Raw genomic sequence first — 20,083 nt, 5'->3', positions numbered from 1 at the left:
AAAATAGTAAGAGAATTTGAATATCTTCTGATTATGTGCTTTGCACCATCCCCAAAATATTTTAAATCCAAAGTTTAGACTTTGAGCCTGTGGGTCTCCACTTGTGTGGTGTTTTAATACATTGTTGTGGAATGGATGTAAATTCACTAAGTAGATCAGGTTTGAGGGAGGAGCATGGTGGGTTTCATTATTGTTCTTTCAGTGTGCTAGAATAAATACAGTCCAAATGTCCTGGAGTGAAACACTTAGGTGTTTGTTTAATCTCTCTTCTTTTTGAGAGAGGCAATTGTTAACTTTTTTCCTCCTTTCTGTAAATTCTAGGTCATTTATTTTACCAATAATGTAGCAAATTTAATTTCAGGCAAACTAATATGTAGGTTCTGGAATCAGACTGCTAGGGTTCCAGTCTTGATTCTGCTAGTTATTAGCTATTAGTTGAAACAAATTTAATCTCTACATTGTCTGTAAAATGGGGATAATAAATGTACTTAAACCATAAATTCATTGTGAGGATTAAGTATTTTAAGCGCTCAGTATTTGTTACTGCTACTCTGTTTGGGGAGATTTGAGTATCAGGTAAGTGCTTATAGAGCACTGTCTGATACTAATATTAACCTAGTTGAAGAAATAATTCATTCTGTTGTCAAAGTTATTTTATGTTGCTTTTTGCAATTTGATATTTATTCTGTTTTTTCAAGAATAATCTGTTAATATACTTTTGATTATAAGGTTTAAACTGTTAAGATCGTCAAGCTAACCTACCTCCATTTATTGTGGAAGCCCAGAGTAGTGAAATGTCTTGTCCAAAGTTTCATAGGTAATAACTTGGTAATAGATCTTGATCAGCCTGTATTTTTTTTTTTATTGTATCTTACTCAACTGCTACAGAGTAAAGAAATCTTAAATTCATAGTTAGGGCATTTTAATTTCTAATTTATAAGGAAATCTTAGGTATGTGATCCCTCACAATTTCTTTCAAGTTTCTTTATTTCATTTCCATTAGTAGTTTAGCCAAAAATTCACCAGCTTATCAGTGATACATATCCAAAACATAAACATTGATTTAATTTTAGTATTAAGAGCTCTGTATAAGGTACTTATAAAGGGCAGAAAGATAATAAATGACTCTTCAAAGAGATTATATTAGATTGAGAACTTTTTTTTTGTAATTTTAGAAAAAAATTTCCTTGTACTTCCTTCTGCTTTTTGGGTGTACAATATTTATCTTTTCAGGAGTAGTTTTTGTTTTCTGGACAAGGTCTTAAAAGCAGCCTCAGCCTTCCAGTTTTTCTGATAGACTGGTAATTGCTTTTCCTAGCTTTTTATTTTTATTTTAAGATTTTATGTATTTATTCATGGGAGACACAGAGAGAGAGGCAGAGACATCGGCAGAGGGAGAAGCAGGCTCCCCAAAGGGAGCACGATGCGGATTTGATTCTGGAACTCTGGGATCACAGCCTGAGCCAAAGGCAGACGCTCAACCACTAAGCCACCCAGGCATCCTGCTTTTCCTAGCCTTTTTTTTTTTTTTTTAAAGAAAACTTTCTTTTAAATATTTTATTTATTTATTCACGAGAGACATAGAGAGAGAGAGAGGCAGAGAACACAGGCAGAGGGAGAAGCAGGCTCCATGCAAGGAGCCCAACGTGGGATTCGATCCTGGGTCTCCAGGATCAAGTCCTGGACTGAAGGCGGCGCTAAACCGCTGAGCCAACTGGGCTGCCCTTTTTCCTAGCTTTTATCTTATTTTTTTTCCTACTTTAGGGTTTTGTTTTTGTTTTGGTATTTTTGCCTTTGCTTTGCTAAATCTGTTTTTAATACTGTATTTTCCCAGTTTCTTTTCTGTTTGATTTGGTATTTAGCTTTAATTGTTGTCTTTACTGTGATTACAATCATTTGTATAAAGAGGTGAATAATTTTTTTTTTTTTTTTTTTTTAAGAATTAGCTGCACTCTTTATGTGAGTCCCTTTAGTTTTAGGTGCCGTGTTAGATAGAGCAACCTATAATTTTATGACATTTAAAAACAGCTCAATACTCCTATGTTCACTTGGTTTCTAGGTCTATTCTGGATAGCAGGTTTTGTGAAGACATTTATTCTTTCTTGGACCTCAGATTTACCAGACATCTCATGGTATTTCCTTTTATATTATTTCTTTAATGGCTGCCATTTATTCTCAATGTATTTTGTATATATTTACCTGCCAGTTGGATAACCAGTTTCTTGAATCACATATAAGATGTGAAAGCTTTGTGGTAATGGTTTGGATTGTGTTGAATTATTTTTCCTCTAATTCTGCCTGTATTACAAGCTCATACCTTTTCTGCTTATTACTACGTTGGCTTCCCCCCCCCTTGTTTTTTTTTAAGGCACAATGATTTGACCCTAATGAATTTATGGTTTTAGTAAGTATTAACTACATTTTTGAACAGTATGAGTTTTCTGGCTATAGAGTTTTTGGTTTTAATGAATAAGGTGAAATATTTGCCATTTTATAGTCTGAATAGATAGGACCTCTTGCCTTCTGACCTTTTTAAAAAAAAAAAAAAAAGATTTATTTATTCATGAGAGACACAGACTGAGAGAGAGAGAGGCAGAGACAAAGGCAGAGGGAGAAGCAGCCTCCTCACAGGGAGCCTGATGTGAGACTCAATCCTGGATCCTGGGTTCATGACCTGAGCCGAAGGCAGGCGCCCAACTGCTGAGCCACCCAGGCATCCCTCTTCTGACCTTTTGTGAATAAATTACTGAGATCTTCTTCCATGTTGAATCAGATTCAGTCTGTGGTTCTGTATCATATGCGATGATGTGTGTCTATCCTGGGGATGAGCTTCTGTGGTTTTTAGAGCGATGCATTTGTGGAGAAGGTGTCATGTAGTTGCTGTTACAGCACTTAATTGTAAAGGTTGACAACTCATTTGGCTAATGAGGCTAGGGCTGCAGTTTCATCTTAGATGCTCAAATTCATTCACTAATCCCTTATAGAGTGCCTGTTATGCTGCAGGCACTGTGCAGGGTTTGAGAGACAGGCAGTAATCACACAGACACCTGACATTGTCTGAAATAGGCTGATGGCAAGCTCTTCACTGCTATTTTAAAAGTTTAAATGTGGTGTTTATTGAGGATTGTATATTTATATAAAAAGGCAGCACACTGTTAAATACATACTCAAGCAGACTCTTTTAGGTTGGAAATACTCAGTTACCTAAAAGAATACATAATGATTTAATTTCTGCTTTCTAGTTCCTGCCTCTGGTTAAAACAAAACAAAGAAAAAATATGCACTACTAAATGTTTAACAACATACACCTAAGATAGAAGACAACTTATGAGTCTAATGTAAAGGCAAACTGAGCTGAAGAAAACTTCTACCAATTAGATTCTCCCAACAAAGAAGATAATTTTTTTTTTAAGTTGTAACTGTTATCTGTTGTTAGGTCCATGTCTTCAGCATTTTAAAGAAATACACAATAATGTACACTTGAAAAGAACAAACTTAGTTTTGTATTGCTTGCATCTTGTCAATTAGCAATTTTATAGCTTTATGTGGGTTAATAAAGATGGCTTTTATGAAGTAATTCTAATATCAGGGGTGCAGGAAAAGAAGGTAGGGTAGCTTTTCCTTTTGCTCACTCTGCTTTAATTATTTTTAGATGATTTTAATTTGATGGAACTGTAAAAACATAACTGTAATTATTTTCCAAAACTATTATAGAAGATTAATTTTATTTTATTTTTAAAGATTATTTATTTATTTATTCATGAGAGAAACAGAGGGAAAGGCAGAGACACAGGCAGAGGGAGACGTAAGCTCCATGCAGGGAGCCCAACATGGGACTATATCCCGGTTCTCCAGGATCACACCCCGGGCTGAAGGCGGCGCTAAACCGCTGAGCCACCCGGGCTGCCCAGAAGATTAATTTTAAATGAAGAGGGCTTTTCTTATGTGACTGCTATATACTGATTGCTAAATATGTGCGATGCTGTGTACAAAAATGCTTTACATTTATTATTTCATTTTCTTCACAGAAAACTTGATAAATTCCCACTTTTTAAATAAGGAACCTGAGGCTTAGGTTAAATAACTTGCCTAGTTCACACATCTGGCGAAGAATAGAAAAAGGTGCCAACGCTTATGTTTTCAATTTTTAGGTGCAAAAGCCTGTTGCCATACATTTTTATTATAATATCGTATAATTTAGTAGGTCTCCACCAGTTATACATGATTTAAAAGTAGAGGCTAGTTTTCTTGAAGAATTCAAACCACTTTTACCACTTTATTTCTCTATTTTGGTATGTGCTCTGATCAGGTATGAGCTCACAATCTGCAATATGTGAAATAGGAATTAACCTGAGTTAGGTATTCTCAAGGTTATTTGTAAAAATTAAAGATAAATACAAGAATGGCTATTTGAAGAAACCCTGCTCTTCAGTATTTCAGGTATAACATGGCGGTAACAATTTTGACTGTTGCTCTTTTCTTGTTTATAGGATTATCTCCCTGTTTTGTTCCTAAGTTATACCATATTATTACTGAAAAGATTTTGAGTAGATAGTTCACAAAGAGTATCATGTGCAAGTGTTATACAGTGAATTAGAAGCATTGATATTGAAGCTTGAATATATTTTGTTACTTGGTAAATTTGTTTAAAAAACAGTTCAAGTGTATTAGTTTAGCTAATTAGTTAATACAAACTGAAGAAATTGAGAACTCCCTCAGTAGACATGTATTTTTATATAGTATGGAAAATGACAACCACTTTAAAACAGATTTTATTATAAATAAAATAGCCTTCCATATATATGGGGTGTGTGTGTGTGTGTGTGTGTGTGTGTATAATCAGTAGAGTAGAATTGGTTCAAATCGTGGTTTTAATTTTTGAACTGAGCTACCGTGGTTAATTCTGTAACCTTTCTTGCTTTTTTGATCCTCAATGATAAAAGATTCCTATCAGAGTTGTAAGGATAATAGAGCATCCATATAAAAGCTAATATGATGCTCAGTCCATAGTAAGTACTCAGTATTTGTTAGTTTTGATCACTTTCTAGAAGATTTATTTTGGATACTAGTGCTGTACGAAATTCCATTTAATCTTTCAGAATGAGTAATATTCATTGGTTCTTCACTAAGTAATATACCTTAGTTAATCTTTCTTTTGGTATTTTAAATTCATTCCCAAAGGGAGATTTTGATTCAGAAACTTTTCATCAGAATCCCATAACTTAATTCAAGAAAAAATTAAATGAAATAGAGATTCCCTGAGCAAATTTCATTTTATATTGATACTTTAATGAAGAATGCTTCATTCATATATGTCACTTACTGTTGTTATAGTGTGACTGTGTTAGGAATATGAAGATAATTTTTAACTTTTCCCTTTTCTTTTAAACAGGGTTTGTGGATGCACTTAGATGTTTGCAATGAGCACTGTGGCTGGCATGCCCCAGTGTTTTGGATACCAATGCATAGGACTCCATAGTAATCGAATTTACCAGAGGCGAACGTCATGAGCATAGTGATCCCTTTGGGGGTTGATACAGCAGAAACATCATACTTGGAAATGGCTGCAGGCTCAGAGTAAGTATTTAAATTAAAAGTATTTTGGTTAGGAAAGGCAAAATATTTTATACAGTTATTGTAACACAACCAAGAACTGCTTGGTTCTTGGTTATGTTATAGTTTTTCTCATTTTAGATTCTTGTTGAAACAAAGTATCAGAAGGTTAAAGGCAAAAACTTCGCTTAACTGAGTTATTTTTTAAAACACCTCTTGAGCCAAAATGCCATATCTTTTTCTAACTCTTTTGTCTTTACCATCTGCTAATTGTCAACCTTAAGAATCATGGGGGTGCCTGGGTGGCTCAGTTGGTTTGACACCCAACTCTTGATCTCAGTTCGGGTCTCGATTTTGGGAGTGTAGGTTTGGGCCCTGTGTTGGGCTCCTCGATGCTGGGTGTGAGCCTACAAAAAAAAAAAAAAGAAAAAAAAGAAAAAAAAAATCAAGATAACAGATTACTGGGTTGTTTTTTTGAATTGTAAAATTTGTCATGTTTATATTAGAAAAGTAATTTGTTTTACATTTGAATATTTACAAATATTGTAAGATCTATTTAAACATGGAATTTGATCGCTTCTCGGCCTTTTGGCTAAGATCATGTGTAAACATGGAATTTGTTTTTTTAAGTTGAGTTGAAAAAATTCAAGCCATTTTAAATAAGAGAAAGATACTATTTTCTGCTGGCTGATTATTTTGATAACTTGTGCTTTTATGAGAGCCATTTCTGATGGATTCAATGAAAGGTTCTTACTTTGCCCCTAGATTATTTGGTTTAGGCATTTATACAGATAGATTTCACTATATTTTGTTTTTGAATGACCAACCACCTTAACATTAGGTTATTGGCTATGAAGATTGATTGATCTTGGGAATTGCAAGGGATTCCAGCAGGAGTGTTGTAAGCTGTAGGATGGAAAGATGTATATGTTTGTTCTCTGATTCAATAAATAGATATATTGTGTCTAATGGGACTTTAATTGACCAGAAAGCTGATCTTTTTAGAATATACGTTTGAAAAAGGAAATTTATTTATTTTAAGGCCTTAAACTGAAATATGGAGAGGATAAAAATGCTATTTATTCTTCTTTTGCTGGCATTTTAACTGGTTAGAAGTGTTTCACCCATTCTGTGTGTACCATTGGGAAAAACCTAGAGATGCTCTTTAATCATTCAGTAATATATTATAGTTTATTTAACTATGATTATTGTAATACAGTTTTTATTTTTTTATTTTAATTTTTTTTGTAATACAGTTTTTAAAAGCCATTGCTTTTTGCATGCTGTATTTTTTTTTTTTTTTGTAGAATGATAGATTCCTAACAAGGCACTCTATATTAACAGGTGCTTGCCACTTATTCTGCCCAAATAGTAGGGATACCATCAGGAGGAAAGATCTTGGAAGTAGTGCTTGGGAGACAAAGTGTTACGAGTCTCAAGTACTGGTTTTTCTTAGTGTAAAGCATCTGGGAGATACAAATCCATGTCTCATAATAGTTATAGGCATGTATTGGTAAAGATTCTTTGCTTCCTAAATATAATCACCTTCTGCAGTTCTTTTTAAATAAAAAATTAGTGTTTTTTTGTTTTTTTGTTTTTTTAAGATTCTATTTATTCATGAGAGACAGAGAGAGAGAGAAAAGCAGAGACACAGGCAGAGGGAGAAGCAAGCTCCATGCAGGGAGCCCGATGTGGGACTCGATCCCGGCTCTCTAGAATCACGCCCTGGGCTGAAGGTGGCATTAAACCGCTTAGCCACCCAGGCTGCCCCCAGAATTAGTGTTTTAAGCAATTAGTACAAGATGCAATTTCTTTCTTTCTTTCTTTTTAAAATATTTTATTTATTTATTCATGAAAGACACAGAGAGAGAGAGAGGCAGAGACACAGGCAGAGGGAGAAGCAAGCTCCATGCAGGGAGTCTGACATAGGACTCCATCCAAGGTCTGCAGGATCACCAGGATCACGCCCTGGGCTGAAGGCGGCACTAAACTGCTGAGCCACCCGGGCTGCCCCAAGATGCAATTTCTGAAATTTATATACTGAATAGGAGTTTGTCTAGTATGTGGTTTGAGATACATCTGTGCTTTGTTGGCATGTCTAGTATTTGTACTCAAAAACAATTCACAGAATGGAAGACATTATTATACAGTTAAAAGAGAATGAATAATATGGTGAAAGAGGACAATGTCAGGGATAGCTAGCTTTTTTTTTTTTAATTACATTTTGTTAGAGTACTTATTTTATAAGTATGATTTATATTATGGATTCAAATCTTTTTTGGGTACAAATATGGCCATTTTTATTATGGGAAAATGATCGGTTCATGGGTAATTAAAGAATGACTCTTTCTGTTTTAGGAAATTTTTTTTTTTTCTATTCCACATACAGGTATATGTCGCGTGGGCATAGCTTCCCCCACTCAGTGGACAGAAAGTGTAGCTTGTGCCAATATTTATTATAGGACAACCATCAGAATTTTTGTGGTTTAATTTTCGAACTTTTGAATTCCCTTTTTTAATCTAAATTCTGGAAGCTTAAAAAGATCCTTAAATAACATTTTTTTTTGCTTCCCACAGAAAGTTTTTAGAGTTGTTTTTATAGGAAATTTTGATGTGACTATTACAGTGCTTTTTATTTCAAATACATAATCAAAAGTTGTATAAAATGTAGGATGCTGGGAGAAGGATGTATGGGACTTCCCTCCCTATTTCTTTATTTCCTGTGAAGCTACATAATTATTTCAAACTGAAATGTTTTTAAGAGAATTACATTTTATTGTATTCATGTGGCTATATAATGTTAATTATATGTTAGTTTTTTAAAGAAAGATTGTACAGCTAAAATACAATCTATCACTAATTAAACTATTTTAAAATTTAGGAGATACTCAGTAATTGTTTATTGAGTGTGTTAGTGTACTGGACCAAATTTATACTAATTTCTGAGGCTATAAAAGAGAATTTATTGGATTACTTGTTCATCTAGTCTATCTGTAGCATTTTATAAACAGGAAACTGAAGTTGAATGTCTAGTTCAGGATCTGTGAAGAATGGGTTTGCTAAACTCTAGTCCATTATTTCCATACTTGGTAACATTTGCTGTTGAATTATTGTGTCTCTAAAATAAAACTCATTATTCTCACCAAGTCCAGCTTCTTTATTACATATTTGTGTTCTTCTCATCACTAAGTTTTGAAAACCTTAGGCTTTGCCTTTCCTTCAAGGTTAGGGATCTTGTATTTTACTTCTTTCTATTCCCTTCAGGAGTTGGCTCTCTACCTAAATGTTTGAACTGAAAAGAATAATTTTAAAATATGAATAACTGACTAGTGAAGATTGATAGACTATTGTTCAAGTGTTTCTTTTTTAATAAGAATAAAATTGTTTCATTAGCTTAAGTATTTTTTTAAAGGAGTTATAAATATTCCACAGATTTAACTGAAGATATTATATTTAAAAATCACTTTTTACTATACATAGCATTGATAAAAACCAATATCTACTTGGTGAATAGAATTGGAGTTGAAGCCAAATGCTACAGGGAAGAGTCTTAAGACACCTTAAAAATTGTTGACTACTTAGATCTTTGCAGTAAGTTTTTACCTGCATTATGTTTGTCCTTAGATTTGAAAACTACCCATCATAATGTGCAGGTTAACATAAGACTAATTTTCTCACTAGTGCCTGATGTGATCCTGAGTACAATAAAAAAAAGGAATGGTAATAATTTATTTAAAGGGGAAAATGAGCTAAGTGTAAATACAGTTTTTAAAAACTTGATTTGCAAACTGACCATAACTGGAATAATCAGGAGACTGCTTTTCTTACCTGGAAATTGCATCCGTAAAATTTTTTTATTAACTACATGTCTATAAATATAGGCTAATACTAGAAGTAGATTTTTTGCTTTCAACATAATTTCATAGGATAAAACTAGTAATCCAAAAGAGAGCACATTTTGGATCACTTAAAAGCATCAACTGTGTGGAGAGTGTTTTACTAGAGGCTCAGGTTACAAAGGTATAGTATAAATTTTACCCCTACTCTTAAGGGGTATAATCAGGAAGTCAGAACTCTAGATCAGAGCTGTCCAGTAAGAAAAAGTACACAGTCATGTGTACTTGTAAATTTTCTAGTGTCCATATTAAAAAGGTTTGAAAAAAGGTGAAATTAATTTAGTTATGTATTTTATTTAACTGAGTATATCCAGAGTATTATCATTTTAATATGTAATTAATATAAAAATATGAATGTGGTATTTTATGTCTTTTTCTCCACACTAAAAATATTTGAAATCTGATATGTATTTTATATTTTTAGAATCTCTTAATTCAAACTAGTCACATTTGAAGCACTCAGTATATGTCCAGTGGCAACTGTATTCAATAAAGAAGCTCTAGACTACATAACAAAGTGATGGGGCCTCAGAGAAGAAGAATACAGTGAAGCCTAAGCTATAAAGTAGTTATGAAAGTTGCAAAAGTGAAATCTAAGAATCTTTCTGAATAAGAAAGAGAAAGATACAGTTATGAGGTAGATATTACTATTCTTAATTTATAGGCAAGGAAACTGAAGTCACAGAGCAGAAAAGTGGCAGAGGCCGAACTTAATAATGTGTTCATTTTAGGCCTTTTCTGTACTATATATAACTCCTTTACTAATGTTACAAAGAATGATTTATATAGCATAATTCTTTTGACGTGGTTCACGTATATAGTAGCTTCAGTTCTATCAGTAGTAAATTCAATACAATAAATGACTGCATATAACAAAGGTTTTCTCAGATCTTTGCTCCAGGATAAGGGATGTAAAAGAAAACCTAGACTCCATTATCATTAGACAGGAAGGTTGAGCCAGAATAGCTCTTTATTAGAATTGTATGTTTTTTTATCCTAATAGAACTTACCTCTTCTATTTCTTTTTACCTCTTCTACCTCTGACATTCCTACAATTTGAATTCCTAAATTGGTTAAATAAACAAATAAACAAAAAGTTTGGAAACCCTTTTGGAGCTGGAAAGTGGGAAGATGTATAAATGGGGAATGTTAAATTTAATCTTTCCTAGCCTTTTTGAAAAAGAAAAGCCAAACTACTTTTCTCTATTAGAGACTGGGAATAAGATTGCTAATATTGCATATTCCTTTTAATAATTACTATTACTGCATTGGTACTGTTAGAAATCACTAAAATGAGCTTTTATAGAATTATGAGTACTTTTGGTTGCAGTGGACAAACTACTAAAAGTGATGTAAGTTAGAGGTGAATTATTTTGGAGGAGGGCTCCTCATATGATACCTGGCAACATAATAAATGTTCATTTGTTGCCTGGTAATACTAAAAAGAGAGAACTGTTTTCAGTTTTGTTCTGCCACTAACATACTAGCGAGCCCTTAAATGTAACACCTAATCATTATAGACTTTGGTTATCTTAATTTGAAAAAGAAAGGTTGGATTGGGATATTGTGACTCATTTGACTTAAAATTTCTGAGATTCAGTACATTTTTACCTGTATTTTGCTCTAGTATTTGATATTAGGTTATTTCAGTGTCACTAGAGCCACCTGCTGACAGAGTTCATTACTTGTTGAAGTATTGGGGTGCTTTTAGTCTGAATTTGTATAACTGAAGATGCTAAAATGTTTTGTGTATACTGAAATATTTTCAGTAGCATTTTACTTGTTTATTTTCACTGATGCTTAACTTTTTCGCTTATGATTTCTTTACACATAATACATTACCAATAAACTAATAGTTTCTGTTGCTCTTAAAGTGTTTGATTTCCTTATCCTAATTTGGAAGTGCTTTCACTTAAATGTGGTTTTGTTTTAATATTTAAAAGCCTATTTTATAGTACTGTGCTAGCATTGTTTAGAACTGTTCTTAAAATGATGTTGAGTTTCTCATTTGTTTCATACTTAATCATAAACAATTTTTTCTTTTAATTTTTTTCACTTGTGATACTGAATACAAAGCTCAATACCTCCGCATAACTGTCTGTAATATAGTATATTGTAATATAGTGTATTATAATATCTCCTAATCATTCCAGCAAAAAGGCAAGTATTATTTCTGTTTTGCAAAGGAAATTAAACTTCCCTTAAGGCCACATAATCAATAAAAAGTAGAATTAGGTTTCAACCCAGGGTTGCATGGCCACTTGATTTTATTAATGGATGAGTTAAATGAAATGTAAAATTCCACATGAAATAAACTGAGGACAGTTGTCATGCCAAACCTGCTCTCCATTTTATTTTTTATTTTATTTTATTTTTTTATGTATATTTCTTTAATCAGACTTCGATTTGCCAACATAGAGTATAACACCCAGTGCTCATCCCATCAAGCGCCCCCCTCAGTGCCTGTCACCCAGTCACCCCATCCCTCCACCCATCTCCCCTTCCATCACCCCTTGTTCATTTCCCAGAGTTAGGAGTCTCTCATGTGCTGTCACCCTCTCTGATATTTCCCATTCCTCTTCTCTCCTTTCCCTTATAATCCCTTTTTCACTATTTATTATATTCCCCGTATGAGTGAAACCATATAACGATTGTCCTCCCACTCAGCCTAATACCCTCCAGTTCCATCCACGTCGAAGCAAATTGCGGGTATTCATCGTTTCTAATGGCTGAGTAATATTCCATTGTGTGTGTGTATGTATGTATATATATAAATATATATATATACATACATATACACCACTTAATTTGTTTTAATTATTTTATTTTATTTTTTAAAGATTTTATTTATCTATCTATCTATCTATTTATTATTTATTTATTTATTTATTTATTTATTTATTTATAAGAGACAGAGGTAGAGGGAGAAGCAGGCCCCATGCAGGGAGCCCGATGTGGGACTTGATCCCGGAACCCTGGGATCATGCCCCTAGCCAAAGGGGCTACTACTGAGCCATGCAGGTGTCCCCCTGCTCTCCATTTTAAAAAGTTTCTTGATATGCTATTGTAATGTGTATAATTTTCATATGCTGTCTTTAAAAAATAATAGATTATAATAAGGATAAAAGAAAATTGACAAGATTTGATCACAAATCTGAAGGAGCATATTGAGAACTCAGATTTTTTATACCTATTGCTATAGCAATTAGGGATTCACTCTATCCATGTGCCATTATTGATACCCAAGTGTGCATTAGTGAATATTTTAGCATTAAAAGGAAAATTAGAGGTTTTAACTAAAACACTTATACGAAGAACTCATTAAAATCAAACTGTAAAAAAAAAAAAAAATCAAACTGTAGAGGTGCCTGGGTGGCTCAGTTGATAAAGTGTCTACCTTTGGCTCATGTCATGATCTCAGAGTCCTGGGATCGAGTCCCATATCAGGCTTGTTGCAGGGAGCCTGCTTCTCCCTCTGCCTATGTCTGCCCCTCCGTCTCTCTCTCTCTCTCTCTCTCTCTCTCTGCCTTTCATGAATAAAATATTTAAAAAAAATAATTTTAAAAAATCAAACTATATTTTAAAGGATAATACAGAGAAGAAATTAAATTTTTGTTGAGGAAAAAGGAAATCATAAAAGTCCCCAGTTTCTGAGGGTCACAGCTTATTTATTCAGTCGTTTATTTGAGAGAGAGCATGACGGGGGGTGGGGGGGTGGGGAGCAGGGTGCGGGAGCAGAGGGAAGGGGAGAAGCAGACTTCTGCTGAGCAGGAAGCTGGATGTGGAGCTCAGTGTGGAACTCCATCCCAAGACCCTGAGATCATGACCTGATCTAAAGGCAGACGCTTAACTGACTGAGCCACCCAACCCTATTAAGGGCTTATAATATACCAGCCACTGTTTTAGGTGCTAGGGACACAACTTCACATCTAAAATCTATTTATATTCAAATTAACTTTTCTTGTAAAATAGAAAAATGTCATTGTTGGTAGTCTTTTTCTTCTACTTCCACTTTTTTTCTGGAGAGATCTGCCTGGATCTCATCCCTCATCTTTTTTTTTTTTTTTTTTTTTTTAAAGATTTGACTTATTTATTTGACAGGGAGACAGAGCACAAGAAGGATAAGCAGCAGAGGGAGAGGGAGATGCATGCTCCTCACTGAGCAGGGAGCCTAATATGCAGGGCTCCATCCCAGGACCCCAGGATCATGACCTGAGCTGTAGCAGACGCTTAACTGGCTGAGCCACCCAGGCGCCCCCCTCCTTATCTTTTTGAGGATGTTTATACTTCACTCTCACCTACAGCTATCCAATATTTCCTGCATCTTCAATTTTTTTCTAATAAGATCATTACCATCTTCTATAACTATCTTAAAATTGCTACCCTTTTTTCTTTTTCTTTTTTTTGCCTGTCACAATAAAGTTTATTATGAAAACAGGCTGGTGTGGGGACAGGGGGTGACCCCCCTTTTTTCTTATTCCATTTTTCTGTTCCTCTTTATAGCAAACTCCTTGAAAGAGTTTACATTCAGCATCAGGCCACACATCACCACAATAAATACCCATGTTGTCAAACTAATTGGTAGTCTTCTATAATTTATATAGCTTTATCAGCATTTGATATAAATAACCAGTTCCTCCTACTAGAAAGATTTAACTCTCTTGGCTTTCTGGATACCACACTTAACTGACCACTCTTTCTCATTTATTGCTTGATTTTCTTCCCTCAAATCTGTTTCCCTTCTGCTCTACGCTCATCTTTTTCTTTAAATAACTCCATCTACCCAGTTGCTTAAGCCAAAACCCTAAGGTGAGTTCTTCTGGGTTATTCCTTTTCCCTTACCATGTCTGATTGATTGGTTAATCCTGTGTCTTCCTACAAAATGCACTTAGGATCATTATGCTTCTGTTTCTCCTGTTGTCCTATTTTAAGCCATTTTCATCTCTTGCTTAGACACTACAGTAATCTCCATGTTTTTCTTTTGCTTTCTGCAATTCATTCTGTCTATAGAAGGCAATATGATTCTTCTGAAGCATAAATCAAATCTTAAATTTTTCCCACTTGAAAACCTTCCAGTGATTTTTTTGTTGACTTAAAATCTAACTTCTTTTGGCACTGTGGGCCCCACTTTTCTAACCTCTATTCAATATTCTCCTTTTAGCCTACTGTTATTCCCATATTGATATTATTTTCCTTGTTCTTTTGAACATTTTGAACTTGTTTCTGCTTGGGACCTTTGTACTTCCTGTTCCATCTTGCCTGGAACATTCTTTTTTTGCCCTTAGCATAGTCTTAGCTGAGCTCAAATATAACTTTTCCATGAAGCCTTTCCTCTGAAAAACTTCTCTGAAGCAGTCTTGTTTTCTTTTCTTATTTTTTCCTGTTTACTAAAATACAAGCTTCATTGTATACAAAGATGTGTTTTATTATATCACTGGATGTGCAGCACATACCACAGGGCCTGGTATGTAGTAAGTATTGAGTCATGAATCATAGTGGTCTCTTGGGATCCCTGAAGCTTATTATATAGGAATAATGATTGTTGAATGTTCATATCTTAGCTAATTTTATTTCAGTTGTTTAGGAGAGACAGAACTAAAACTTAAAAAAAATTTATAGCCTCTCCATTGTAGGAAAATGTAAGGAGGTTTAGAATTGAAGAAATTGTGTCTTCTGTATAAAAAATCTTATACAATTGGTGTGATTTCAGTAAGTTGAATGCTGTAGTTCTTTAAAGTAGCTGTTTTGGTTAGTACCTATTTCAGGAAGCTGGGAAATAATAAAAGGCTTTAGGAACCTAGCAACATTAAAATAGCAACTAGAGAGAGACTAAAATTTACTATATACGTTACCTGAGTGATTGTACTGACTGTGATAGAATACATTAGGACAGAAAAAAAAAGAATACCTTAGGACAGAATGTAGAAGTAGGAGGGATATAAAATTCTCCAGTATTAGAATTTTAATAAGTGATGGGGTTTTTTTGGTAAGTGATAGTATTTTGACTAGGACATTTTAAATCACGTTTTCTTTAACTGATGAAGGATTAAGTGATGGAATTTCCCAGACTAGTTAGAAGTAGGAGTTTAAAATATAATTTTATTTTCTTAACTCTCTGTTTAAAGATTCCTGTTTGGAAGCTTGGTAGTAATGTGCTATAGATAAAAAATGGGCACTTGAAACTGATTTAATCTTTGTGTGGCTAAACAGCCAAATAAAAGATTCTCTTATAAATAAAACAGCTGGGGTGCCAGGGTGGCTCAGTAATATAGTGTCTGCCTTTGGCTCCAGTCATGGTCCTGAGGTCCTGGGATCAAGTCCAGTCAGGCTCCCTGCTCAGCAGGGAGTCTGCCTCTCTTTCTCTCTCCCCTCTCCTTTGTCCCCCACCCCCAACTTATGAGTTCACGTGTGCGAGTGTGCTCTCTCTCTCAAATAAACCTTTAAAATAAATATCAAATTAAAGGGTTCTCTCAGAATGCAGAACATTCTGTTAAGGGGAAAGGTAGACGCAAAGAAGTTTGGCACGTCATGTAATAATTAGAAATTAAGTGGAAGAAAAGAGAATTTAAAGCATATTTGGTAAATGACACCAAGTTTGATAAGGTTTTATTTTTTATTTTATTTTATTTTTTTGGTAAGGTTTTAAAAACGTAAGGCTGCTGGAGAGTTAATTGGAACTTCCTATTGTTAGTGTAATTGACAGATTAAGAGATTATTAAGAATTGTCTTTTAGTCATAAAATATTTGAAAGTCTTTTATTCCCACATCATCATTGAAAGTAACTAAATATTGGGGCAGCCCAGGTGGCTCAGGGGTTTAGGGCTGCCTTCGGCCCAGGGTGAGTTCCTGGAGACTCAGGATCGAGTCCCATGTCAGGCTCCCTGCATGGAATGGAGCCTGCTTCTCCCTCTGCTTGTGTCTCTGCCCCCCCTCTCTCTCTCTCTCTCTCTCTCTCTGTGCCACTATCATAATTAAAAAAAAAATTGTAAAAAAAAAAAATCCAGTATTCATCTCAAGTGTACAATATAATGATGCAGTAGTTTTATACATTACTCAGTGCTCATCACAATAAGTGTATTTGGGGTTTTTTTCCATTTGCTTTTATTGAAATTTGATTTGCTAACAACATATAGTATAACACCTAGTGCTCATCCCATCAAGTACCCTTCTCAGTGCCTCTCACCCAGTTACCCCAAACTCCCGCCCACCCTACAATAAGTGTATCTCCTTTATCTATTTCACCCATCCACCTCCCTGCTAGCAACCACAAGTTTGTTCTTTGTATTTGAGTTTGTTTTTTTTCATTTGTGCATTTGTTTCTTAAATTTCACGAGTGAAATCATATGGTATTTGTCTTTCTCTGACTTATTTCACTTTTTCATACCCTCTGTGTCCATCAGTGTTACAAATGGCATCATTCTTTTTTATGACTGAGTAACATTTCTATGTGTGTATGTGTATATACAGCTTCTTCATTCATCTGCTGACAGACACTTGGGTTGGCTCGCTCCATGTGTTGGCTATTTTAAATAATGCTGCAGTAAACATAGGAGTGGATACATATTTTTGAACTAGTGTTTTCATTTTCTTTGGGTATCTAGTTGTGGGATCACTGGATCATATGGTAATTCTGTTTTTTAATTTTTTGAGGATCCACCATACTATTATCCATAGTGGCTGCCCCAGTTTACATGCCCACCAACAGTGCATGAGTGTTCCTTTTTCTCTACATCCTTGCTAATGCTTGTTATTTCTTGTTTTTTTTTTTATTCTAGCCATTCTGACAGGTGTAAGGTGATACCTCGTTGTTGTTTTTTAAAGATTTTATTTGTTCATGAGAGACAGAGAGAAGCAAAGACACACAAAGAGAAGTAGGCTCCATGCAAGGAGCCTGTGTGGGACTCGATCCTGAGACTTGGGGATCATACCATGAGCCAAATGCAGATGCTCAACCACTGAGCCACCCAGGCATCCCCTCATTGTTGTTTTGATTTGCATTTCCCTCATGATTAGTGATGTAGAGCATCTTTCCACGTGTCTGTTGGCCATCTGTATGTCTTTGGAAAAATGTCTGTCCTCCACCCATTTTTAATTTGGATTATTTGGGTTTTTGGTATTGAGGTACATGGGCAATTCTTTTTAATTTGTGCTCCTAAACTTCAGTGAACATAAGGTGCTTATTGTAGATTTCTGAGCCTGATCTTTAAAAAATTTCATTCCTTCAGTTAAGTAGAATTGTAAAAAAATTATAACCTGCATTACAGGTGATGTGATGTCATGATTGTGTTAGTCATGCTTAGAAAAACATGCTTAAACATGTCTTGGTGCTTGTATCTCTGACTGCATATGTACTTTGTGTGGAATACCTTCTTCATCTCTTCCACCTCTTCTTGGGCTTGTTAACTTTTCATTCTTTAAAATTTGGTAAATATGATTACTATTATGAAGAGCCCCTGTACATATCTCTGATGATACTACTGTAATCATTGTTATACTTGTCTTCCCATACATAAATTTCTTAAGGACTGCTTCTTCACTTCTTTATTTCTTAATTTCCAGCATCTCAGTGTCTTTTTTTTTTCTTCTTTTTCTTTTTTCTCTCGTGTCTTCTGCTTACAATGTGGGCTAAAATGTTTATTGAGTGAATTAAAACTATGTAAGTTCCTTAAAGAGAGGGACTGTGTTTTATCTTTCATAGTCCTTGGCAAGCACCAGCCCCCAATATTTGTTTAATCTTTACTAGTCAAACTGAGGGCTATGGATGGAGTGCCTAGAGGCTCTGTGAACCCTATGAAGTTTTTTATTTTTTGCTGTTTTAATTTTGAGCTAGGAAAAACATTTAAATCTGTTAAGAGTGATCTTGGTTGACCTCCACTTTATACTGAATACCATCATGAGATTTCAGCTCAAGTGCTTATTTGTGATTGATGATCTTGATGTACAGATCACTTAGTCTAACATGTTTCTCTAAATACAAATCTACAAAGAAAAATCTCCCTCCCTCTATTGCAGGATTTTGTATGTTACTTAATTTTGACAAATAGCTAACTAAACAAACATCATTCTAACTGACCTCTTCATATTCCTTGAAAACTCCCCATGCCATTTTTCCTCTTTTTGCATACATATGGGATATTGTCTTTCTCTATCATTACTGGTTTTGAAAAAAATTCTTTTTTTCAGTAGAAGATATATTCTTGGTATAAATTCCAATGTTTGAAGTCCTGTCTTTCAGAAGTATTCTCACTTTATAATGAAACCTCATGATGTTATTCCTTATCCTCCCTGTTACTCAGGATAGATACGGTCTTCTCTTGAATCCCCTTCATTCTAGAACCTTGAACTTTGAACTTTTGCAGATTCCCCAAGGAGATCTTACTAGGTTCAACTAAACATTCAGACTAGTAAGACTATCATAGGCCACGGTTGGCACTAGTCTACATGGTATACAAGACAGGAGTCACAGTTTATCAGAGGTTAGCATCAGTTGTTCGTTGTCTATATGAGACTATGTAGGAGTTAGCCATCCAGAAACTATTTTCTTTGGCTTCTGAGGTGACTGGTCAGGTACGAAGAGACAAGGTCCACATTGAGTGGTATGAGTCTCCTGATTTAGAGCCCTTATACGCTTCAGAGCCAGTATTTCTTGTAACAATCATAGGCAGAGTTTCCAGGTTCCCTTCAAGGAGGAGCATGCCAGTTAGAAGAGTCACTATATCTTTGGGAAGTTCAAATCTGTGACATCCTCCTCAAATCTTTATAGTTTTCTCCATCTAGACACAACTTACTAACCAATCAGGGCCATTTTAATTTGCTGAGTAATATAGCAAATTACCTTATCAGGTTTTAGGGTAACAGAGGGGGGTAGAAAGTTAACTAAATAGCAAAATCTCGGGGATCTCTGGGTGGCTCAGTATTTTAGCCCCTTCCTTCAGCTCAGAGCGTGATCCTGGAGTCCCGGGATCAAGTCCCACGTCAGGCTTCCCTGCATCTAGCCTGCTTCTCCCTCTGCCTGTGTCTCTGCCTCTGTGTGTGTGTGTGTGTGTGTGTGTGTGTGTGTGTGTTTCATGAATAAATAAATAAAATCTTAAAAAAAAAAAAAAGCAAAATCTCACACAGGAGAAATGAGTTTTGTTAAGTATCTGCCCATACTTTTCTTATGACATTATCCTGTTTGTGCCTTGCATAGTAGGTTTTATGTACCTGTCTCTTTTTGCTAACCCTGCCGTTCCTCCCAGGATCAGAAACTGAGTGATAGGAGTATGCTTTATATATCTGTTTATTCTGTCTAGGATCTAACAAGTTACCTTAACCACATAGTGAACACCATCATAGAAATTTTGTTGAATTAGAGTTTGTATGCTCCTTTGACCATAAGGTAAATCCACTAAAAAGAACTTAGAAAAAATGTTATGACTGCGATTTGTCATAGTTGGAAACAAAGTGTAGGATTAAACTTTCTGGATGAAGGGCTATAAACAGTTGTGTCCTCCAGCATTACTAGGGTTGCTCTTATTTTAATGTCTATATGACTTCTTTGGAATAGGGACTACGGAATGATGTCTCCAGATTCATCCTTTGATGTACTGAAAGCATATGTTAGTGGTGATAAAATACAAATTTGAGAATACAGT

The 20,083-nt window shown here is 34.8% G+C and overlaps 1 protein-coding gene across 5 annotated transcripts in view; it reads left to right on the top strand.

The window, feature by feature from the left end:
• KMT2E (lysine methyltransferase 2E (inactive)) overlaps positions 1 to 20,083 on the top strand; it is a 92,607-nt gene that overhangs the window by 22,442 nt on the left and 50,082 nt on the right. For 4 of the 5 annotated variants that reach the window (XM_025449485.3, XM_025449483.3, XM_049096593.1 and 1 more), the window contains 2 exons: positions 2,060 to 2,132; positions 5,393 to 5,577. In XM_025449485.3, the coding sequence (XP_025305270.1) occupies positions 5,507 to 5,577 (71 nt within the window). In that variant the 5' untranslated portion in view covers positions 2,060 to 2,132; positions 5,393 to 5,506. The remainder of the gene's footprint in view (positions 1 to 2,059; positions 2,133 to 5,392; positions 5,578 to 20,083) is intronic. The other variant, XM_025449484.3, reaches the window with a different exon arrangement.

This window comes from Canis lupus, chromosome 18 (assembly GCF_003254725.2).
Source record: "Canis lupus dingo isolate Sandy chromosome 18, ASM325472v2, whole genome shotgun sequence".
In the NCBI taxonomy this organism is placed as follows: Eukaryota; Metazoa; Chordata; class Mammalia; order Carnivora; family Canidae; genus Canis; species Canis lupus.
Note: the sequence above shows the minus strand (reverse complement) of the source record. Positions and strands in the feature narration are given on the sequence as shown.